Source organism: Synchiropus splendidus, chromosome 14, assembly GCF_027744825.2.
Source record: "Synchiropus splendidus isolate RoL2022-P1 chromosome 14, RoL_Sspl_1.0, whole genome shotgun sequence".
In the NCBI taxonomy this organism is placed as follows: Eukaryota; Metazoa; Chordata; class Actinopteri; order Syngnathiformes; family Callionymidae; genus Synchiropus; species Synchiropus splendidus.
The window spans coordinates 16,639,159-16,659,125 of NC_071347.1; the positions used below are offsets into that span (position 1 = coordinate 16,639,159).

At 43.5% G+C, this 19,967-nt stretch overlaps 2 protein-coding genes and 1 long non-coding RNA gene across 3 annotated transcripts in view; 1 reads left to right on the forward strand and 2 right to left on the reverse strand.

Moving 5' to 3' along the window:
• The window catches only part of LOC128770567 (uncharacterized), a 69,327-nt gene extending 49,839 nt beyond the window's left edge, over positions 1-19,488 (reverse strand). The window contains exon 1 of the long non-coding RNA XR_008416525.1: positions 19,205-19,488. This is a non-coding gene — a long non-coding RNA (uncharacterized LOC128770567). The remainder of the gene's footprint in view (positions 1-19,204) is intronic.
• Positions 7,278-8,323, reverse strand: ascl1b (achaete-scute family bHLH transcription factor 1b). Its single transcript, XM_053885173.1, has one exon. It carries the CDS (start codon positions 8,251-8,253, stop codon positions 7,675-7,677), a length of 579 nt encoding a protein of 192 aa, XP_053741148.1. The 5' UTR covers positions 8,254-8,323; the 3' UTR covers positions 7,278-7,674.
• Positions 14,037-17,782, forward strand: irf7 (interferon regulatory factor 7). The gene is made up of 10 exons (XM_053885168.1): positions 14,037-14,129; positions 14,279-14,432; positions 14,910-15,075; positions 15,148-15,248; positions 15,328-15,376; positions 15,445-15,558; positions 16,430-16,632; positions 16,758-16,959; positions 17,034-17,149; positions 17,234-17,782. Exons 1-10 carry the CDS (start codon positions 14,122-14,124, stop codon positions 17,402-17,404), a joined length of 1,284 nt encoding a protein of 427 aa, XP_053741143.1. The 5' UTR covers positions 14,037-14,121; the 3' UTR covers positions 17,405-17,782.
• Positions 19,489-19,967: the final 479 nt, after the last annotated feature.

The window sequence follows — 19,967 nt, forward strand, 5'->3', positions numbered from 1 at the left end:
ATGAAATGAAATGGTGGCCTGAAAGGAGCCCCTAAATGGTCCTCACTAATCCTCTCTTTACCTTGTTTCAGGGAGGGGGCAAACCTCTATAAGCCAGGGTATCTGCTGATAATAGGTTGTGGGGTGCAGGGGTATAGACGGCCAGTGTGTGCGTGTGAGTGTGTTTCAGTAGGAGACTGAATAATTGTTTTATTTTCTAAAACTGAGGGCAGTTTCTCTGAAAAACAGCTTTTCCATCGCTACTTTTCTCTAGTCGCTCATTTATAAACAACTTCCAGCATTCAAAACTCAAGTACACATTTGAGTGATTTCATGTGACCTTCTTTTTTTATGTAGTTTTGAACAGAGCAGTCAATGCTGAACAAGTCAGTGACGAAATCCTTCGAAACTCACCTGGCGCTAGATGGAACTACACAACCAACACATCCTCACTCCCATGGCTGAACGTGCTGACGTTGGGAAAGTGGACTTTTGTGCCCTATACAGACGTTAGGCATGTTAATGGAATAAATAACTTTTTCCTCCCAATGCAGGAAAACATGGGAGAGCGCAGGAGAGCAGGCTGGAAACGTGAGGCACAGGGAGACGTTCCGAAGCTCTCTACCCTGAATTACATTGGATGTCAGTTGCTATTTATAAACCTTAGGGTCACAGTGACCGAAACGCACAGCCACTTCAGGTGCTTTAAATGGCAACTGACACATTGTCACATTTTGACCGAAAGGTCTGGCGTCCCATGACTTACCTAACCCCAACCTCTGTCTTTCTTTTACATGACACACTGTCCACAACGTCAGGGCATGGCACAAACATGTGCTTCAATTGAAAACCCAAAGCGTCAACATGCAACACCAAAGAGCGTCAGAATAAAACGCCACTCAATATACTACACCATGGGAGTGAGGGCAATTCCACAGATCACCATGGAGGTTTAAACATGTGTTGCTCATACTAGCATCAAGATTTCCTGAGAGTTTCATTGGAAAATGCTCAGAACTTTACCAGTTATTTAGCGAAGAGACAAACAGACAATCACATGACCACCTTGGTGGAGGTAATGATCATGTACTTAGATCTATATTACAACTTCATAATCATATATACAGTATGTTCCAGCTTCCCAAAATAACAGGCGACAATCCATAAAGTTAGACAGTGAATGAAACTATGTAATAGGTACAATGAAATTGAAGGAAGTAGAAACTACTCGACTCCACAGATCACTGCAGTGCCATCTACTGACCACAACCACCACTAGAGCTACAACAACAAACATACAATGATAGCTAGCATGAGAAAAACAAAACCTTTATTTTATTTTTTTAAATGTGGGGTGTACTGATACCCATTCCATGTCCCACACATGAACAAAAAGGGGCAAGTTTGTCACGTTTGTTTAGTTAGTTAGTCACCCAGATGCACAATAAGGAGCGCAAGAATATGTATCCCTGTCTGTCTGAATCTTCAAATATTTTCCCAACTTCTGGTGCTTTTATGCCTCTATTCAGAGTCATTACACACAGTTCTTTTATAGAACACGTTTACACAAAGCTTTCATAATGTAGTAAAAGGGACTTATGCCGTGTCGTGCAGAGACATTCACAAGACAGTTAAAAGAGAGCTACCAAGTGTCCTTACAGTCTTTCTGCTGAGAACAATAGGGAAGGATTCATGCGAGCTAAGCTGAGGGCAATTCATGTCAGGGGTTGATAGACCCGCCGTGTGTCGCTGTGAACAGGTTCTTCTGGGACAGGCTTCAACCTGCTGAGGACCCCGGGACATAAGTATGTGTGTGTGTGTGTGTGCGAATAAGACTGTGGAGAAGATGTTTTGTTGGTAAGCGGTTACCCCTAGACAGACATAGAAATTTGCACATCAACGGAAAGCCGAACAGTAACGTTTGATAGCGTATTGTTCAACACAGGGAGTGCACGTAAACTCCCCCCTTATTTTAATAATCACTGACGTTGGACACCAAAAGACATGCGGCACCTTTGGAGAGACAGTTGAGACAGATATACTGCAAGTTGGAAGACAAAAAGATGAAGGGCACTCTCACGTCAACGTCACCATTATAGAGGTAAAATTTGCATGAATATTTATACTTAAACAATGTTGACAGATGAGAATGTAAATATGCCGAACACAAACATTTTCTTCTATCGCTAGGATATATATACAGTATTTGTCGTAAGGTGCTGCGCTAGCGCTGAAGTGAAAATAGTAGAGTTTGTGTCCATATCGAAATACAAATAACAGCACTGCACTACATTAAAGCAGGGGTCGCCAAACTGTTCCAGAATGGTCTGCAGTGGGTGCAGGTTTTTGTTCCTACCAATCTAGAAGACACAGTTTAACCAGTCAGGTGTCAGATGAAACAAGCAGCAGCTGACTGACAATAACAGATCACAGATTATCTGGTTGGTGAAGCTGCGTGATTGGTTGGAACAAAAACTCGCACCACTTTCTGGAACAGTTTGGTGACCCCCGCAGTAAAGAAAGCATTACGCGGAGGCTTTTCACAAGTTCACTTCAAACAGGGGAGTGAAGACCACGGTTGGGGAATCCATTCAAAAGGTGTCCAACTGAAATGTGTTTTCTTTTCTTGCAATCAAAATGGCGCTCCACGAAAATCAGGGCGATCCAGGGAGGACTGCATTTTTATAAACCTCAAATGTAATAGTAACATCAAGCCGCTGGCTTTGGGAGCTGCCTGTGAGGGTGTAAAAGAGATTGACATTCAAATGAACTTCAAGAACCTTTAGTGTCGGCTGGATAAATATAAAGTTTCCTGCTTTATAAAAAACAGTTCCAAACTTCTTCTTTCACCCTATGTTTAGCACCACTTGTCTGAAGAAATCCAAGATCCCTTTCCCTCAGCTCAAATGTTCCTTCCTTTAAACCCAAACGGCTGGAGAAGAAAAAGCCATCGTCCCAGGCTCTCCACTCCAGGCCGCAGTGTCTCTCTGAACCATCATTATAGTCATTAGCCAAGAATAAGCTCTGCATCACAGGAGTCCACCAGCATCCAGTTTAACCCAGCACAATTAGCACATCCGTCGGAGTAGAATTACCCTGTAAAATGAGAATGCTCCGGACAAAAGAGGCAAGTGAGCTGAAGTTGGGGGGAAAGAAAAAAAAAAGAGTAAGTGTGAGGGAGATGGGGGAGAAGGGAAAAATACGGGAGGACAGGGAGAGATTAAAATTGTTTGAATTGAGTCCACGCTCGCCCCATTCATCTGGTATTCTGCTCAAATCAGGGCCTTTGTTCGGCCTGGCGTAAAGTAGTGTCAATCATCTCGACCTGGTTTTGTAGACTTGGGACATTTATTATGAATTTGCTCCTGCAAATAATGAGGACTACCCCCTGCCTACTCTCCTCTTGCTCCAACCACCTCTTCTAACCGACTCCCCCGCCGCCGCCGCCGCCTCGCCGCCACCCCACTATCAATGCTGCAGAATGGGCAATAGAGATTGAAGTTAGCAATCTCAGGGCCACTCGCACTCTGGACCCACATCAAAGTGACAGAGACGTCCAATCAGATTTGTCTTACAGGCATTACATGATGAATATGGTGCGGCCGGAGCACAAAAGCGCCTTTGTGTCTCCTTCGAGCGGAGACTATTCACAGCCCACCACAGCCAGCCAGAGTGGAAGTAAATGGCCAAAAGGGCTGAGGCAAAAAAAAAAAAAAAAAAAAAAGCACCCAAACTTGTGCAGCACAATGGCGCATGCAAATCACGGCCCCCGTCACCTCGAGCCAGCCACACATCCACACCTCTTGCATCCCTCTGCCCCGCACATCTAAACTTGGTTCCTCCTGGGATGGGTCGGCTGAAGTTTAGAGCGCTCTCAAACAAACAAATACACAGGTGTCTGGAGAGATCCACACACAAAAATAAGAGACCAACAACTCTCTTCAACTTGATACTGGTGAGCTTACAAATGGATTTTTTTTTCAGCCATTTCAAGTGCTTGTATATATTAAGGACCATTAAGTTGAAGTTGAGTAAAAATACTTTCCGTTGTATGAACTGTCACCAGTATTTGCAGCCAAAATAAGTAAACATTTCAGAAGTAATGAATAAGAAGCAACATATGACAATAACATAACAGATACATTAATAAAATGAAAATGTATCAACTAAAAGTAATAGAAAAGTAGGAGACCAAAAGGATTTGACACATGGAAGGCAAAACAATAGACAAGTATTGTCGCACCATACCATTCCAAATGTATTTATAAAGCACTTAAAAAGCAATACCAGATTGTCACTGAGTGCTGTACAAAGTCAGGATAAAACAGACATTAAAAACAATAAATACATAAAATTAAAACAGGGCAGGTACACGAAAAAATTGCTGAAAAGATCAGCTGTGTGGTTGTATAGAAGCCAAAGAGTAAAAGTGCGTTTTAACAAGTGTTTTAAAAGTGATGGTGCCTGTGTAACATGGGGAGGGAGGGCATTCCATAGCTGGGGGCCACAGACTAAGAAAGCTCGTGTGCCAAACTCAAGGCCCAGGGCCCAAATCGGGTCGGCCAAGTCATTTTTTGTGGCCCACAAAAGCTTTAAATATACACACTTTCAAAATTAAATTCAAAAGTGATGTCTTGTGTCCAGGAAGACAAAATAATAAATCAATCTGGAAAACAATGCTGATAAGTTCAATGATGTTGGTTTATATATCATTGAACTTGGTGAGGGAGAACTTTTTTTCTGCAAAGCACTGAGATGGTTTGTGCAAAAATCAGCTGTTAAGATTTAAAGCGAATAATGACTGTTTAATAATGCGACAGTTTAAGGGATTGAGTTATACTTGCTGTCATGAAATTTGGTGACAACTTTTTACAAGGCTGCATTCTCACCAGACAATGCATTCATAACCTTTGTAGAGGTGTTTAGCGCATTTTGAGGGCCACATTTTTGAAGTTAAGGAACTATGAATTTGTGGAGGATCCTGATACTTGAGGATCCTGATAGTTTCCCAAGCTTGGTACAAGTCGTGGAATGATGTAGTGCACATTCCAGGTCTATAGAAGACAAAGCAAGAATCAAGAGCGTCAACTACCCGAACATGGACAGAGAGGTTGACAAAAAAAACAACAGAAATGGCCCTTACGCTTGACGATTGAAATTCAGTATAGGGGTCATAACCACAGTGTAAGAGCCCCCTACTCTCAACAGCGCTAGCAAGAACCTTCCCTAGGTTTTCACTTATAACTAAATCTGACTGAAAACTTCAAAGACTCTAGATGAGTGACTTCAAAGATCAGAAGTAACTGAAGATGTTAGAACAGAGATGTCATTGGGTCACATATCCAAGTCAAGTCTCAAGTCTTTGGTCAAGACAGGCAGTAAAACCAATTCCAAAAAGGAAATGTAAACTTGGGATAGATGGCATTGGCATGAATGTTGGGGGTTAAGCTCCAGACAGGATCAAAACAAAACAGAGACTTAAGTAACTAAAGGTGATGACATTTTTTAACAAAAGACCAGGTATTTTAGTGGCTGAGGTCACCTCAATCCCATAAACAGTTATGGGCCTGGGGCAAACAGGAGAGCACCACTTTGTGCTGTCAAGACCGAAACGAAACAATGGACCAGGACTATTCATGGTTCAAACCAAGAAGTGACTGATGTTGGGCAAAACATGGCGGAAACAAGCCCATAGCAAGAGTTTGACAGGATGAACCCAGGACACGGTCGTCGAAGGGCATTTACTGACACACGAGGAAAAACATCAAGGGGAAAACACCTCGAAGATTTGAGGACACCGTGAGAAATAACTTTGATGGACCAGGCTGTGACTTTCAGGGACACAGGAATAAAATAAATATGGTGGCTCCAAATGAAGACTGAGTGATGAGGTGAAAAACAGATGCAAGACGTGGAATTAAATAGCTTTTATGGAGCTAAGACACTTTAAAAACCTTGATCAAAACAATCCTTAAATGACCAATTACCTTATTTAAATTCATCAATTCATAATTATGAAAAAGAAGTTCATATAAAGACGCATATTTGACTAAATACATCATTCACTATTTCAACTAATTCCAATTCCCTCCTTCATAACAAGCCTGGTTTGGCAAACACAGACAGTTAAGATTCTTATCAGGCCCATATTTCACATCTCCTGTTATTGCACATACACGAATAAACGTATTTTGCTGAGGGGAACACATCAAGCATTTGACACGTCTCATATTATGATGTTGATGCACGAACATGCTCGTATAAATGACTCCATTGTGCGTGTCAGTGCTGTGGTTAGAGCAATATAAACATCACGCCGACATTGTCAACTCCGGCCGGTGCAAATTTATCTTCTGCGATAAGTGCGCGTCTTTGCATGTAGTCCATGTATCGACGTGGCCTTTTGACCCCGGAAAACAGGAGCATGCGCGTGATAAAAGATCAGCGGGGCGTTGTGCCCGACATTGATTTGAGGTTATGACGCGCAGTCACCGTCGTTTATCACTTGTTGGGTTTGTGGCGCATGAACGCGCAACTCTTTTGAGATCGACAGCCTCAAAGTAAGCGCGTCTCTTTTATGCGCGGTCCTCTCCCACACCAGGTGAAATTCAACCCATTATGTCTCCTCGCCGTATTTGCGTTTATTCACTTCGCCATGATTCGCATAATGAAGCGCAAAGTCAGCGCACAATGGCGCTGACAATAGGACGTGGCGCACCCCATTTCGCAGGAGATTGCGTCATGAAAAACACAGTCGGGGATACAACTAGTCTACAACCCCTCGCTTTAATTTAGATTGATCTCAATCGGAGCAATAAGAATTTTGACCCGGCTCATTGTGCGCCTGACTTTTTTTTTCACCCCCCGGGCCGTATTTCAAAGTGTCTAGGTCCCTTTCAGTGGAGTGAATTGCACCCTCCCTCCCCTCGCTCCCTCCAGGCAGAGTGTGCAAAAGAAACAATGCAATGCATGAAACGTAATATTAATCTCCCTGTCCTCAAAGCGCGGTGGAAGGTGCGCGTCTATAGCGGTTATTGAGTGGGCACCCAGCTGCGTCATTTTCCCCCGTGTGCGCACACGCAAGTCGGGAAAAGGTCACCAGTGGGGGGGGGTGGGGGGGGGGGAGGATGAGGAAGGGGGGGTTCGTCCTGTAAAGTTTTGCTCAATTACAGCCACCACCTCTCACACCGCATCAACAAGAAGCGCAACAAGGTCATATAATATAAATAGATTGGTTTTATTAATAAAAAAAACGTACACAAAATATATCTGTTAGAGTATTTACATTTTCACGGGAAACGGAGAACAAGTGCAGATCCGTGGATGAACGTCTCCTTATCACCTATTTATCAAACTAGACAGGTAGTAGGCCTTTTGCTGTCCACACACACGCGCACACACCTTACACGCACTTCTGATTCAGTGTACAAAAATATGTCTTCATGTTCAAACAACTGGTATGATCTTTGCCTTCCAGCAGACTGTGGACCTGCTGGGATAGTAATTGCACTTATTCAACTCAACAGTTCTTCAGAGACTGTCCGGGTGTTTTGGGGGGCCCTGATGCTGCAGGGGCCCCTCACACGCACCGCCTCTCTCTCTCTCTCTCTCTCTCGCGCTCTCTGTTATCCACTGTGCAGAAGCAGGTGAGAGAGGAAGCTATCGCATCACATGTCCGCTTCTGGTTCCACTCCCTCAGTACCTGTCGAACCAGGTGGTGAAGTCCAACAGTTCCTGCTCCTCCGAACTCAGCGGCTCGTAACCGCCTTCGTCTGAGGAGTAGGCGGAGTGCGGCGACTCCGGGTCGGCGGAGCAGGTGTTGGAAAGTGTGGGCGACGGCAGCCCGCATTGGAAAGCCGCGGACACGGCGTCGTGCTCGTCCAGCAGCTGCTGCAGGGCGCGGATGTATTCCACCGCGGACCGCAGCGTCTCCACTTTGCTCATCTTCTTATTGGCGGCGCCGTTCGGGACGTGTTGGCGCAGCGTCTGGAAGCCCATGTTGACCTGCTTGACCCGGTTCCGCTCTCTCTCGTTGCGCCGCGCCACGGCCACCGGCTGCTGCTGCGGAAGCGAGTAGCCGTTGAAAGTCAGTCGCCGCTTGCAGCGCAGCAGCTCGGGCGAGTCGGAGCGCTGTCTCTTCAGCACCTTGCTCTGGTGGTCGCTGCTGCTGGCGCTGGTGAGGGCGGGGGGCGCCGCTCGCTCCTGTGCCGGGGCGCGCAGGGTAAGTCCAAAAGCGAAGGCGGTCTGCGTGGCGGTGATGGTGGCGGTCTCCATCTTCAGTGTTGTGGGTTTGGCAGTGCTCAGCTCTCGTGTCCTTCGCGTGTCTGACTCCAAGTCTCTCTTGACTCTGCGTCACTCCGGTCTGACCCAAAACTTTGGCAGCGCTCCTCTTTTCAACACGCGTCCTCACACACACACACACGCACACCCCACCCACCCACCCACAACACACACACACACACACACACACACACACACACTCTCGCTTCCCCCGCAAGACGCACGCTCCACGCCGAGACCCCGCCCACTCGGTGTGACTCTGCTGCCCGCGAGCCAGGCGCGTGGCTCCGCGAGCTCTATAAACAATCCGCGCTTTCAGCACGCGCTCCACTCATTTACATCCCAATGTGTCCGAGGACGCCATTGGTCCATTCAAAGAAGAGAAAGACGACAGGAGGAAGAAAAGAGAAGGACTGAACAGTGAATAGTTTGCTTCTTTGAAATGCCTTTTTTGAATTTGACAATGTCGCCCTGGCAAGTCCGCACATTATCAGCAACCTTTCTCCTGCGACTCTTTACAAACACCGCGACAAAAGTGGCGTGGAGGCCGTCATTCACTCCAACTATGATGGCATTGCAGCACCACGACGCTCAACACTTCTGCACCAAGTTAAAAAAAAAACGGAACTTTTAATCGCCTATAAAGCAGTGTATAACACGAATTCATAAATAAATATAAGATGGATGCGTCTGTTCTCAACTCCCCCCGACATGAACAAGTGGCCTCTATTTTTACGCACCACATCAAACACACCACAAATACTGAGGATGACGGTTGACGTGTTGGTATTGAATGATTGAAGTTATTCCGGGAGCTTACACCGCGACCTCAGATCGATCCCTAAAGACGCCACCGCTCGTCATCACTTGCACCAGCGACTAGACGTCTGAGCGTCAAAGAAGTAATAAACATTGACGCGTTGCGCCCTCTAGTGGCAGACAAGAGCTTTGACACCTTTCAGTGAAGGTCTCCGCTCTCAAGACAGGAAACGTGACCGCGAAAAGACTAGAAATATGTGACAGGATGAACTATGGGTAACAAGTGAGGGAAGTCATCACTCACCATCTGTGAGCTTTGGATGGATAGATGTGACAATTTCATCGTAAAAATATTTTCATAGACAAAACATATTGATCAGAAATGAACTAAATGTTTGGGTAAAAAAGTGTAAACGCACATAAATATATATATATATATATATATATATATATATATATATATATATATAGAGAGAGAGAGAGAGAGAGAGAGAGAGAGAGTATATATATATATATATATATATATATATATATATATATATATATATATATATATATATATATACAGACACACTTAATTCCAACAAATGTAGGAACAATGAAAGAAGATGGCATTTTCTTCTCTCTCAGGAAGTGATTCCAAAATGAACCATAGAAACATTTATTTAACACCATCAAGTTATGACGCAAAACAGAAATCCAAGACAATAATGGCAACGGCAGGGAACAAATAAGCAAGCGCCTTTAAATAAGTTATACAACGAGGTCACCAGCAGAGGAGGACAAACACCCGTGTATCGGGTTGCGTCTTATGTACGTGATTTCATTCAAGTTGAGGCAGACGGTGAAAGATTTATTTTGAAGTACAGAGGGATAAAACAAAAAAATGCTTTCTAATACAATAGTTTAAGGGTCAAGTAAGGTGTCAGTTGGCAATATGAACAGTACTTTAAAAAAAAGTGTTGGCTTTACGGTGAAAATTATCAGTCTCAAACTTGGAACAAAAAAAGGATCTTGGTCAATAGAGTTGGGCAAATACCTTCCCTAAGGCCCACATTTTGAGACGGTTGAGAGGGGGTGTCAAAGCAGAAGAAGGAACTAAGCATCATATGAGGGGGGAAAGTACATCATGAAAAAAAAGAACACACGCAATCGGACATAATAGAATATGTTCAAATAATCTGTAATACTTTACTTTATACATCAATTATTTTAAGATTCAATAAATAGCTGTGCAAGTAGCTGTGTAATACCTGTCTGCAGGGCACATTACTACAAAACAATGTCACTTATGTCGCTACTTTTCACATTTATATTGATCAGCAATGCATGTTCACAAAAATGTCAACTGCTGAAAAAGTTTGTTGTTCCAAAAAATGGTAAAGAAAAAGTAGCTAGAAAACTTCCATTAATCAAACAGCTTGGCTTTTGAGCGTGAACTATTTCTAGATGGTCACTCTCATAGTTGGACTCTGACTTCATGAGGGTCACAGGAATCTGATCAATTGTTCGATTCGTCCCCAAGACGGAAGCGTCAGGAAACCACCGAACCGGTCAGCAAGCTGAAGTTGTGACACCATTTTGACTTCTTCATTCAGCTGTGTCTCGCATTTCTTAACTTTTTAAATGTGTCTGCAAAGATAATGTGTTAAGGAGGATCACTAGAACGATGCTGACTTTAAGAAAGACTGACTTGTGGGACTAGAAAAGACCTTATAAATTTCACAATCAGTCTGCCATGTTGTATTTATTTTAGTATAAAATGTGCTTTCTTCAACTGAGAATCACACTAACAGGCCGCACGTGTCATAAAGTTCAATATCAGACAAACAAAAGCATCATGACGTGACGCGCAGGAGGGAATCACATAACCTGTTCCGCTGCTCCACATAGCTGTATGAATATGAGACGTTTATAGATGCTGCTATACATGTTCCAATCACAACCCACGCAATCCCACCGCTAAACTAGCAGGTTACGCCAAAACTCATGTGGATATCTTAAGTTTCCATTCCTGAACACGAGCCCCATTTAGTGCCGATTAAAAAAAAAAAAGAAAGAAACATGCTGAGATGGCAAATGTAGACCATGTGGACGTGACCTTTCCTTGTGCTTCCTTTTCAGCACCTTGCACTTTTGTCGCCTGCGATATTAATGAGTCCATAAATGAGGACCAAACAACTCTTCGAATGAGCAGGAAAAGGGAAGTGCACCTCCTGAGCCTGTATCACTTCCTTATTACTGACACTTGAAGCCACGATTGCCTTGAGATTGAAAGCGGGAGAGTGGAATGAAAGAACGAGAGCAACAAACCCAATGAAAGACGGCAGTTTCACAATGATCTCGGTAATACGGGAGAAATAGGTGTGGATCGACGCCGCCACGGGAAAAAACGCTTCTGTTTTCGGGGCGTCTTGCAGAGAAAAATAACACCTGCATGCAGAAACAGGCTTGTTCTCGCCTCACGGTGACAGTACATTGCCTGAGTTAGCTGGAACTTTGAGGTTTCAAACCAAGCTATATCGGTGCGCGGCACAATGAGAGCAGGTGGGGAAGCTTTCACACGACAGTTTCACCTAAATCAACCGAGAGAATTGACAGCTTTACCATCTGCTGAAACAGTCAAGAATGGAGTGTAGGGATGTGTCTTTATCAATGAAGATAATTCATGAATTCATTTGCAGCATTACCACTATTTTAAATTTCATTTCTTCACAAGTCTAGAACCGTCAGATATTTTAAGAACAGGCGTAGAAACGGAGTATCCTGGTCATCTGGAACACGTAATAAGCATTACTGAAGAAACACAGTAATGGACAACTGTAGCAAGAACTGCAAACTGAAAATAATGTCTGTAATAATAACGTGATCAACAACAAAAAAGACACTGAGACAGCGCACACCTCCGCCATAATCAAGCCATCTAGAAGAATAGCATGAGTAAAATTCCACGTCGAACAAACTGTAGCGGCATGTTGCGATGCCCCATAGGGGCCCATGGTTGTGCCTCGATGTTTTACACCTTCTTTTACACCAAATTGCGACTTCAACTGGTTCACAATTCAACAGTGAGGTTTCTAGCTGGTCCTAATAGACGACAGAACATCACCCCAGCGTTAGTTTGACTGCATCAGCCCCACGTCCATGGCAGAATAATCGTTTTCAGACAACTTCAAAGCTGTTCCCCAACTACCCAAGGAGGAAATGCTACTATGCCATTATACTGCTACTAATAACAACAATAATAACAGTTTCCCTAAGGACTGTATTAGTCACCTACATGTAGGGCTGGGCACCAAACTCTGGTTCTTTTATGGCACAGACCCAAATGTCTCTCCCTGATACCCTGAAGGACGACTCTCAAGTCTCATGTATTCAGTGTGTGATGCAATTTTTAATTATTTCCCACGCAAGACGGGCATTTCTCATGCAAAAGTGTGAGCAATAGAAATGCAGCGGAACGTGAGTAGAGGCTCTAGAGCCGGTTTTTCGAGGTGAACTACCGTAGCCTTCTCACGTTTGTTTTCTCTCTGTTTTCCCTGGAGTCGCACGTGGCCGGTCAAAATGACCAAGAGAACTTAAAAGTGGGAGTGAGGGTGTGATGGACCGTCGTGATGGAGTAACGCACTCATTTACATTTCACGTGATTTATTTACATTTTATAAAATTGGTATCGAAAAAAGCATTGTTGAGGAATCGGTATAGAAGTGAAGGTATCGGTATTGATACTGGTATTGAAAATATTGGAGCCCAGCCCAGCGTACCTGTCTCAGATAAAAAAAAAGTGTTTGCCTTTTGGTGGAAATGATGCGTTTCAAACTATGGTCAATAGCAGAGTTGGGCAAATACCTTGAGACGGTTGAGAGGGGGTGTCAAACCAGAAGAAGGAACTAAGCGTCGTATGGGGGAAAGTACATTGTAAAAAAAAATAAAAACATATGCAATGAGACGTAGAATGGGTTAAAATATTCTGTAATACTTCAATAAACAGCCGAAGATTACTCTTTGTATGTAGCAAATACCTGTGTGCAGGGCACAATATTACAAAACAAGGCCATGAATATCATTATTTTTCACATTATTATTAGTATTGAAGTGAAGGTATCGTGATTGATACTAGTATCATTTTTGAGCCCAGCCTTCAACACTGTCTCATGATGCCACCACTAAAGTACTGTATGCTATGACATCCAAATGCACAGCAACAATTGAATCTCTCAACCAAGGGCTTGAATGAAATATATGTGTCATGATAAAGCATCACCAGTTTCAGAAAAGTCTGTGAATGCTTGACAGGCACTTGGACTCAGGTCTCCTCCGTCCCGCCTGAAAGAGCCCTCTCCCCACTGACTGTACTAGCCAACACAGGTTGGAGGTGTATCCACTTGGTTCAAGTACAATAAATGGTGTATGCTAAAGTCCACTTTACTTTACGAACACACAAACTGCGAGGCTAAACGACACACCAACATATCGCACAACTAGGATTGAATGAAAAAAAAACTTTTGAATTGTAAGTATTTCCCTTCTTTGTTCCATCTGAAAATAATGATCATACTTTGATACCTGTTTCTCTTGCTGCTACATTCACACACACCTGAGGTTATCTCATGTATGCTCTTATCACCCAAGTCAGTGAATGGTTACCAAATTTAGACCTCCACCAAACATCCTTGTCACCTACAGATGTGCAGAGTGAAACTCCTGCCACTTACAGTAATTGAGATCACAAAAACTACTGTACTCTACTCTTTATCATAAAATGTTTACACCTGTAGAATCTAAATAGTAGTAGTGAATATACACGAAATACACATCCAAACAGTGTTATATCAACTGTGTGTACGCCGACGTAATATTGTGTATACACAAGCGTGAGATGATGAAACCCAGTGACGATAACTTTCATTTTCTACTAAAAGTGAAATCCCCCTGCTAAAAATGGTCAAGCCCCTCCTCCATCCGGCTGGGCCTTTTCAACAAGCTCCCTGAATGGCTCCTCAGAGCCTGTGATACCCCGGAAGGGGAGGTGAGCCATGACATCATCAGATCGAGTCAATAAATGCAGCAGAGGTGCGTCCTTTCCTTAAAGGCGTCAACAAAATGCAACGGTGGGTGAAACACGAACCTCTTAACCTGTGCTGCTTTGTTTACAGACTAGAAAACACTGTCAATCTGCTGAGTTCAGCTTCCTGTTTCACACGTATCTTTACAAGCATTGGGAAACCAGCGTGCAACATGTGATCTGCTTTCCTCTCAGTCCTCCAAAGCCACAGTTTGCCAGCTGGCTGATAGAGCAAGTGCAGACGGGAGAGTACGCGGGTCTGTGCTTTGTGGAGGCAAACAAGTTCAGAGTTCCCTGGAAGCATAACTCCCGCAAGGACTGCAACGACGAAGACTGCAAAATATTCTGGGTAGGTCTCATTCTTGTGTCTTAACTCTGGATGATTCTTTAATACTCTGCCAGACACAGTAACCATGAAGTACTCAAAAAGTAGTTATGGTTAAGGATGATCTGAAATTGTAAACAGCCTCCAGCTTATATGTCATGAACAACTTTTAAAAACAAATATTTTGGCTGAAAACGTGGTTTTTAGAAGCCATGAATGTGTTTATGTATGAATGACAACAGGGGCTAAGGACACTCTTCATGTTTCATTTGGGATCATGAATAAAATAGACAACTGCTGCGGGACCAAATTTAAAAATAAAACTCAAAACGCCAGACTAAAACCGCACCAAGCTATTGAAAAGGTAAATAAGGGAATAAGGAAAATGACAAACAAAGGGAACGGGACAAGTTACAGAGTGAGACAATGAAAGTGACATGAGCAGGAAATGGCACCGAAACACACCGTCGACACTTAAACTTCCATGTGCTTCCTCTACAGGCTTGGGCAGTTGCCAGCGGTAAAATTAGAGAATTCCCAAACGACAAAGCCAGATGGAAAACAAATTTTCGCTGTGCTCTCAACAACCTCAACGACCACTTCAAACTGCTCAGTGATAATTCCAAAAACCAGGAGGATCCGCATAAAGTCTACGAGATTGTCAAAAGTAAAAAGACAGTGTTGCTCTTTCTGACTGATCCGTTTAATGGTAACGTCGCCGTGTCCTGTCCTCTTTCAGGCGGCGGTCTAAATCCAGCGGCGCGAGATTCTTACGATGACTTGGAAATCACTCCAGAGAAACACAGCTCCCCTGTCGTGTTGTACCCATCAGGAAACGAGGTAACCATCCATTTCCGGGAGTGATGACTGTCCACAGCTATTTTCACAATCCAGAACCTCTTCTTCCATCACGTCCTAGCACGACCTCTACAGAGATTTATCGGCGCTTAACCTTGACCAACAACAAGGTGACTGTCAGAAACATGTCCCTCTATGTGTTGCATTTTAAATGCGATCATAAATGATTCCTACACAGACATCTGGGCTGAGAACTACACCTTGAACAACCATCCAGAAATCGAAGGTTACTCTGGAATAATGCCTGAGAACAACGTGCCAGTGCCTGTGGACGTGTGCTGCAATCAGCATGGTGAGCCAAAACTCAAATCCCACGTTCAGGAAACTAGTCTGACTAGCTGCAGAAAGTCATCCAAATTGAGGATTTCACTGGAGGTGAATGCGTGCAAGCAGAAAAAAAGGATTTACAACAATTATCCTTTCAGAATAAAAACAAAAAATGCCAAATATGATTCACAGGCTTCTCCCCAGAGTGTTAGCACCACACAGCCCCCCTACACTTCAGCTAAGACTCCGCCTTTAAAGGTAGACTGTTAAGGAGGAACAAGAAAGATGTACACTGCACTCTGTCATCTGTCCCCTCTTCAAAAAAGGCCACATCTCTGGCACCATCGCACCGCCATTCCCACACCCCCTGCCAGACGTGCCTAACCATAACCTAAAATCTTAGTTGTCAACTGTTGGACAACGTCAATTCCTGCAGTACATTATGGCTAGTGAGATTGTGCTTTACCATTGTGCCACTTGTTCCCTTCATGGGATTGTGAGGAAAGGGACCACCTGAGGGAGGAAACTCTGAACAGTCCGTTTAGAGACCACCATGTTACACACACCACGACATCAGCATAACTGTTTTTGTACTACCGTCAGGCTTTTAGCTAGGAGGGCGTCTGGGCGTCTGCAAAACATGACAAAATGGCCGCCAGATTCTGGACCGTAGCTTGGCCAACACATGCCGCCATATACCAGCGTAATCTGGCGGCCAAGCTACGGTCCAGAATCTGGTGGCCATTTTGTCATGTTTTGCACACGCCCAGATGCCCTCCTAGCTAAAGGCCTGACTACCATGCTAAAACTGACTTTGTGAACTCTAATCCTGCCAGAGCTGTAAAAAATATCTGTCAAAATTATTGACTATTCTTTATGCCTTGTTTTTTTTCTAGTGAATCTACAGCCAGTACAACCAGCCGACGCCAAACCAAATCTCTGTGACCTTGAGATCTCCATCCACTACAGAAAAACACTAATGGAAAAGTTCACTTTCAATGCAGCACGAGTCCAGCTTCACTACAGTAATGAAGCCCCAGAACTGAACGTTGTTTCTCTTTGCTTCCCAAACACCGATCGCCTGGTGGACCGCACACAGGTATCCCAAACTATTGGGGGCAGGGCGGGGCGGGGCGGGTCACATTACACAGATGAAGACACTGGATACCAAAGACAGGCTGGAGTATCTAAATTCCAAGATTAAATGTTCTCTTTACTCTCCAGATCGATTTCACCAAACAGATCCTCAACAGCATACAGAGAGGTCTCCTCTTAGAGGTTCTGGAAACGGGTATCTATGCAACCAGACAGGACCGATGCCGTGTGTTCGCCAGCACTGGGGACCCCACAGTGGCTCAACCTAGCCCCCAAAAACTACCGCAGAACACCCCGGTCCAACTGCTCAGTTTTGAGGACTATGCAAACGGTGCGAGTTTGCCTCATACAACTGTCTTTTTAGAAACAGAAGGACTTCTATTCTTCTTCTATTTCTTTTTGCAGATCTGAGAAAGTTTACAGAAAATAGGGGACGGTCTCCTCGTTACATCATCAATATGTGCTTTGGAGAAAGCTTTCCAGATGGACGACCACTGGAGAAGAAGCTTATCGTCGTGCAGGTAAAATATTCCCTCAGAAAGTCTCATGAAAATGAAGTTGGTGTCATAAATGATGTTGAACTGAAACGTCTTCTCTCCATCCAGGTGGTTCCTCTAATCTGCCGGTACTTCCACGAGGTGGCCCTGATGGAAGGAGCTTCGTCTCTACACAATGAGAACGTCAGCCTACAATTCTCACACAACAGCCTCGAGGAGCTCATCCATTCAGTCTTCGGGCTACCTATGGCTGTCGAACCTTTTCCGGATCACATGTGAAGGGAATTGAAGTGACACAAAACACCGTTAAAACAGTGCCCAGTCACCGTAAAATGGGCAAATGAAAGCACTTTGAATGACCAAGTCGCATGCCGCGTTTCCTCCTTCAAACCTCCAGACTACTTCTCCTTCTTCTAACTCGATGACGAATGATTCCGTTGAAAAAATGATCAGCCGTTACATTTAGAAAGTACCTGACAGTGCAGTATGTTTCTGTGTCATTTGTGGAAAATATGAGTATAAACCAGAAGGTTTCACTCCAGATTTTAGACATCACCCTGCTGGATATGTTGTAGTTTTTCTTGCACAGTATGGAACAAAATTATATGTATGTATTTAATAAAATATTAAATGTACACAAATTCTGACTGACTGATACGAGTGACAAATCATCTGTGTGGGAACCAAAAACTCAACAGACAAGCCTCTGTAGTGCTGGAGTCAGCGGGTTCAACAAGCAAGATACAATATTAGACAGGTAAATATATTTCAAATACCACTGGAATGCACACATGTAGAAAGGCATATGCCAACAGTTTTCTTTCCAAACCAGACCAAAGATGACCTTGGAAAGCTCCCACACCTGTCCCTGAACTCGCAGAATACAAATGATTCAAAATTCTCAAAAGAGAGCAAAGAAACTTTGTTTTTTTTTCCCCCACTCATTTCTTTTGAATTTCATTCGGGTCTGGCCCCAAACTAAGTATTTAATGAAATGCTAACCATGTCGAGTCGCCTGGTAGTGTCAGGACCACGTTCTTTGTTGTTGTTGAAGAAGTCTGAATCAAGACTGGCAGGTCACGTTTTATCAAATGGATTTTATGGGTCTAATTTATGGCATTTTAATCAATCATTTTATTGTTATATTGCATTCACACTGATGACACGCATTAAATCACTGTGGGTTAAATTCCAGTCCAAGGTAGAGACTATGTGCTTGTATGGGCTTCCTTTGGACACTCTAGTTTCCTCCCACAGTCTAAAAACATGACTCTCATGTGTCTGAATGTGTGAGTGTGCACATGAATGTATATCTTTGTGTGCCCACCATGGACTGGCAACACGGCACGGGTGTCCCACGCCCCTTACCCAGGTAGCTGGGATTTGATTTGAGCCTTTATCGTGTAACGTTTAACGTATGCGAGACAATGCTGAAGATGTCTTATGAGTCGGTGGTGTCCAGTGCAATTCTGTTGACTGTGGTTTGCTGGGGCAGCAGATGAACGGAGGTGGACACTAAGGAGCATCCTGAACAACATCACCCACCCCCTCCATGAGCTCCTGGTCCAGTACAGAAGCACATGGAGCAACAGACTGAGACTACGCAGCTCAAAGACTGAGCGCCACAGGAGGTCCTTTCTTCCTGTGGCAATAAAAACGTACAATTCATCTCTGAAAAAATCACGATGAAGGGTTCTTCTTGAACTGCATTTTCTTGGACTTTGTTCACATGGTTTCTACGCGCTTTAGTATAGCTTTGTTTTTGCACTTTATAATATTATTTCTTTTTAATTTATTGTGGTATGTTGAGTACAGAGCATGTTATGAACATAATTTCCTTGGGATTAATAAAGTTTTTGTGATTTTGAATCTGATTCTGATTCTGTTGCTGTACAATGACAAGTACTATGACTATTATGGCCAATAGGAAGGAATTCGAGGCCACAGAGAAGACTGCTTTTTAAATAACAAATTAACAGAAAACTATAGGAAAAACATAAATTCTAAACATAATGATACATTCATTGTTATAACCCCTGCAAAAGCTATGCAGAAATTACAGAGAGAAACTTCACTAACCTGTATTCCATTGATTTGACAGTTGAAACAGCAGTTTGTTAGATGGTCAAAGATTCAGCTGTCCATCATGCCAAGGCTGTTGCGTGGTTATTATTCATCTTAACAGACTTTTTTGTCTCTTGTTTTTTTCTAACACAGTCGCAGTTACGTAGCTGCTTGGCTACCTGCTAACCACTGCGTAGAGAAACGCGTCACCTCCGTTCACAAGTGGTCCAGTTTCAGCTGCAACCAACTCGCTTCCTCTTCAAATAGTTATTTATTTTTCTTTTATCGTTTTCACTCGCGTAACTCGCTAGTGTTGTTGACAAACTACGCAAGCGTCAGATGTCTCGACAGCGAGGAAACGGCCAATTGGGAACGGTCTAGTAGGCGGGGTCAAGCAGTCTATGGCTCTGATTGGATACAACGCGTACACGCGTTTCAATGAAGCCGGGTACGCGGGTGACGATCCGAGTCGTTTCACTGTTGAAGGAAAGTTCAACCTAACATACAGGGGTTGGACAAAATCATGAAAACACCTTAAAGCTTTTTTTAGCTGTGTTTTTCCTGTAGCTTTAAGGTGTTTCCATGATTTTGTCCAACCCCTGTATCTAAACATGCATATATCTTTATGTTTAGAATTTATGTTTTTATGTTTTGTCATTTCTGTGTACTGTGTGGGAGGTTTTGTAGGCATAATAAAAATGAAGATATCTTTAAGAATTTGTTTTTCCTGTAGCTTTAAGGTGTTTCCATTATTTTGTCCAACCCCTGTATCTAAAAT

Excerpts from the sequence above, each read along its gene's own strand:
- ascl1b (XM_053885173.1), bottom strand. The coding sequence starts at position 8,253 with ATGGAGACCGCCACCATCACCGCCACGCAGACCGCCTTCGCTTTTGGA.
- irf7 (XM_053885168.1), top strand. Across the intron at positions 15,249-15,327 it reads TGTACCCATCAGGAAACGAG|CACGACCTCTACAGAGATTT; the intron begins GTAACCATCCAT and ends ATCACGTCCTAG. Across the intron at positions 15,559-16,429 it reads CGTGTGCTGCAATCAGCATG|TGAATCTACAGCCAGTACAA; the intron begins GTGAGCCAAAAC and ends TTTTTTTTCTAG.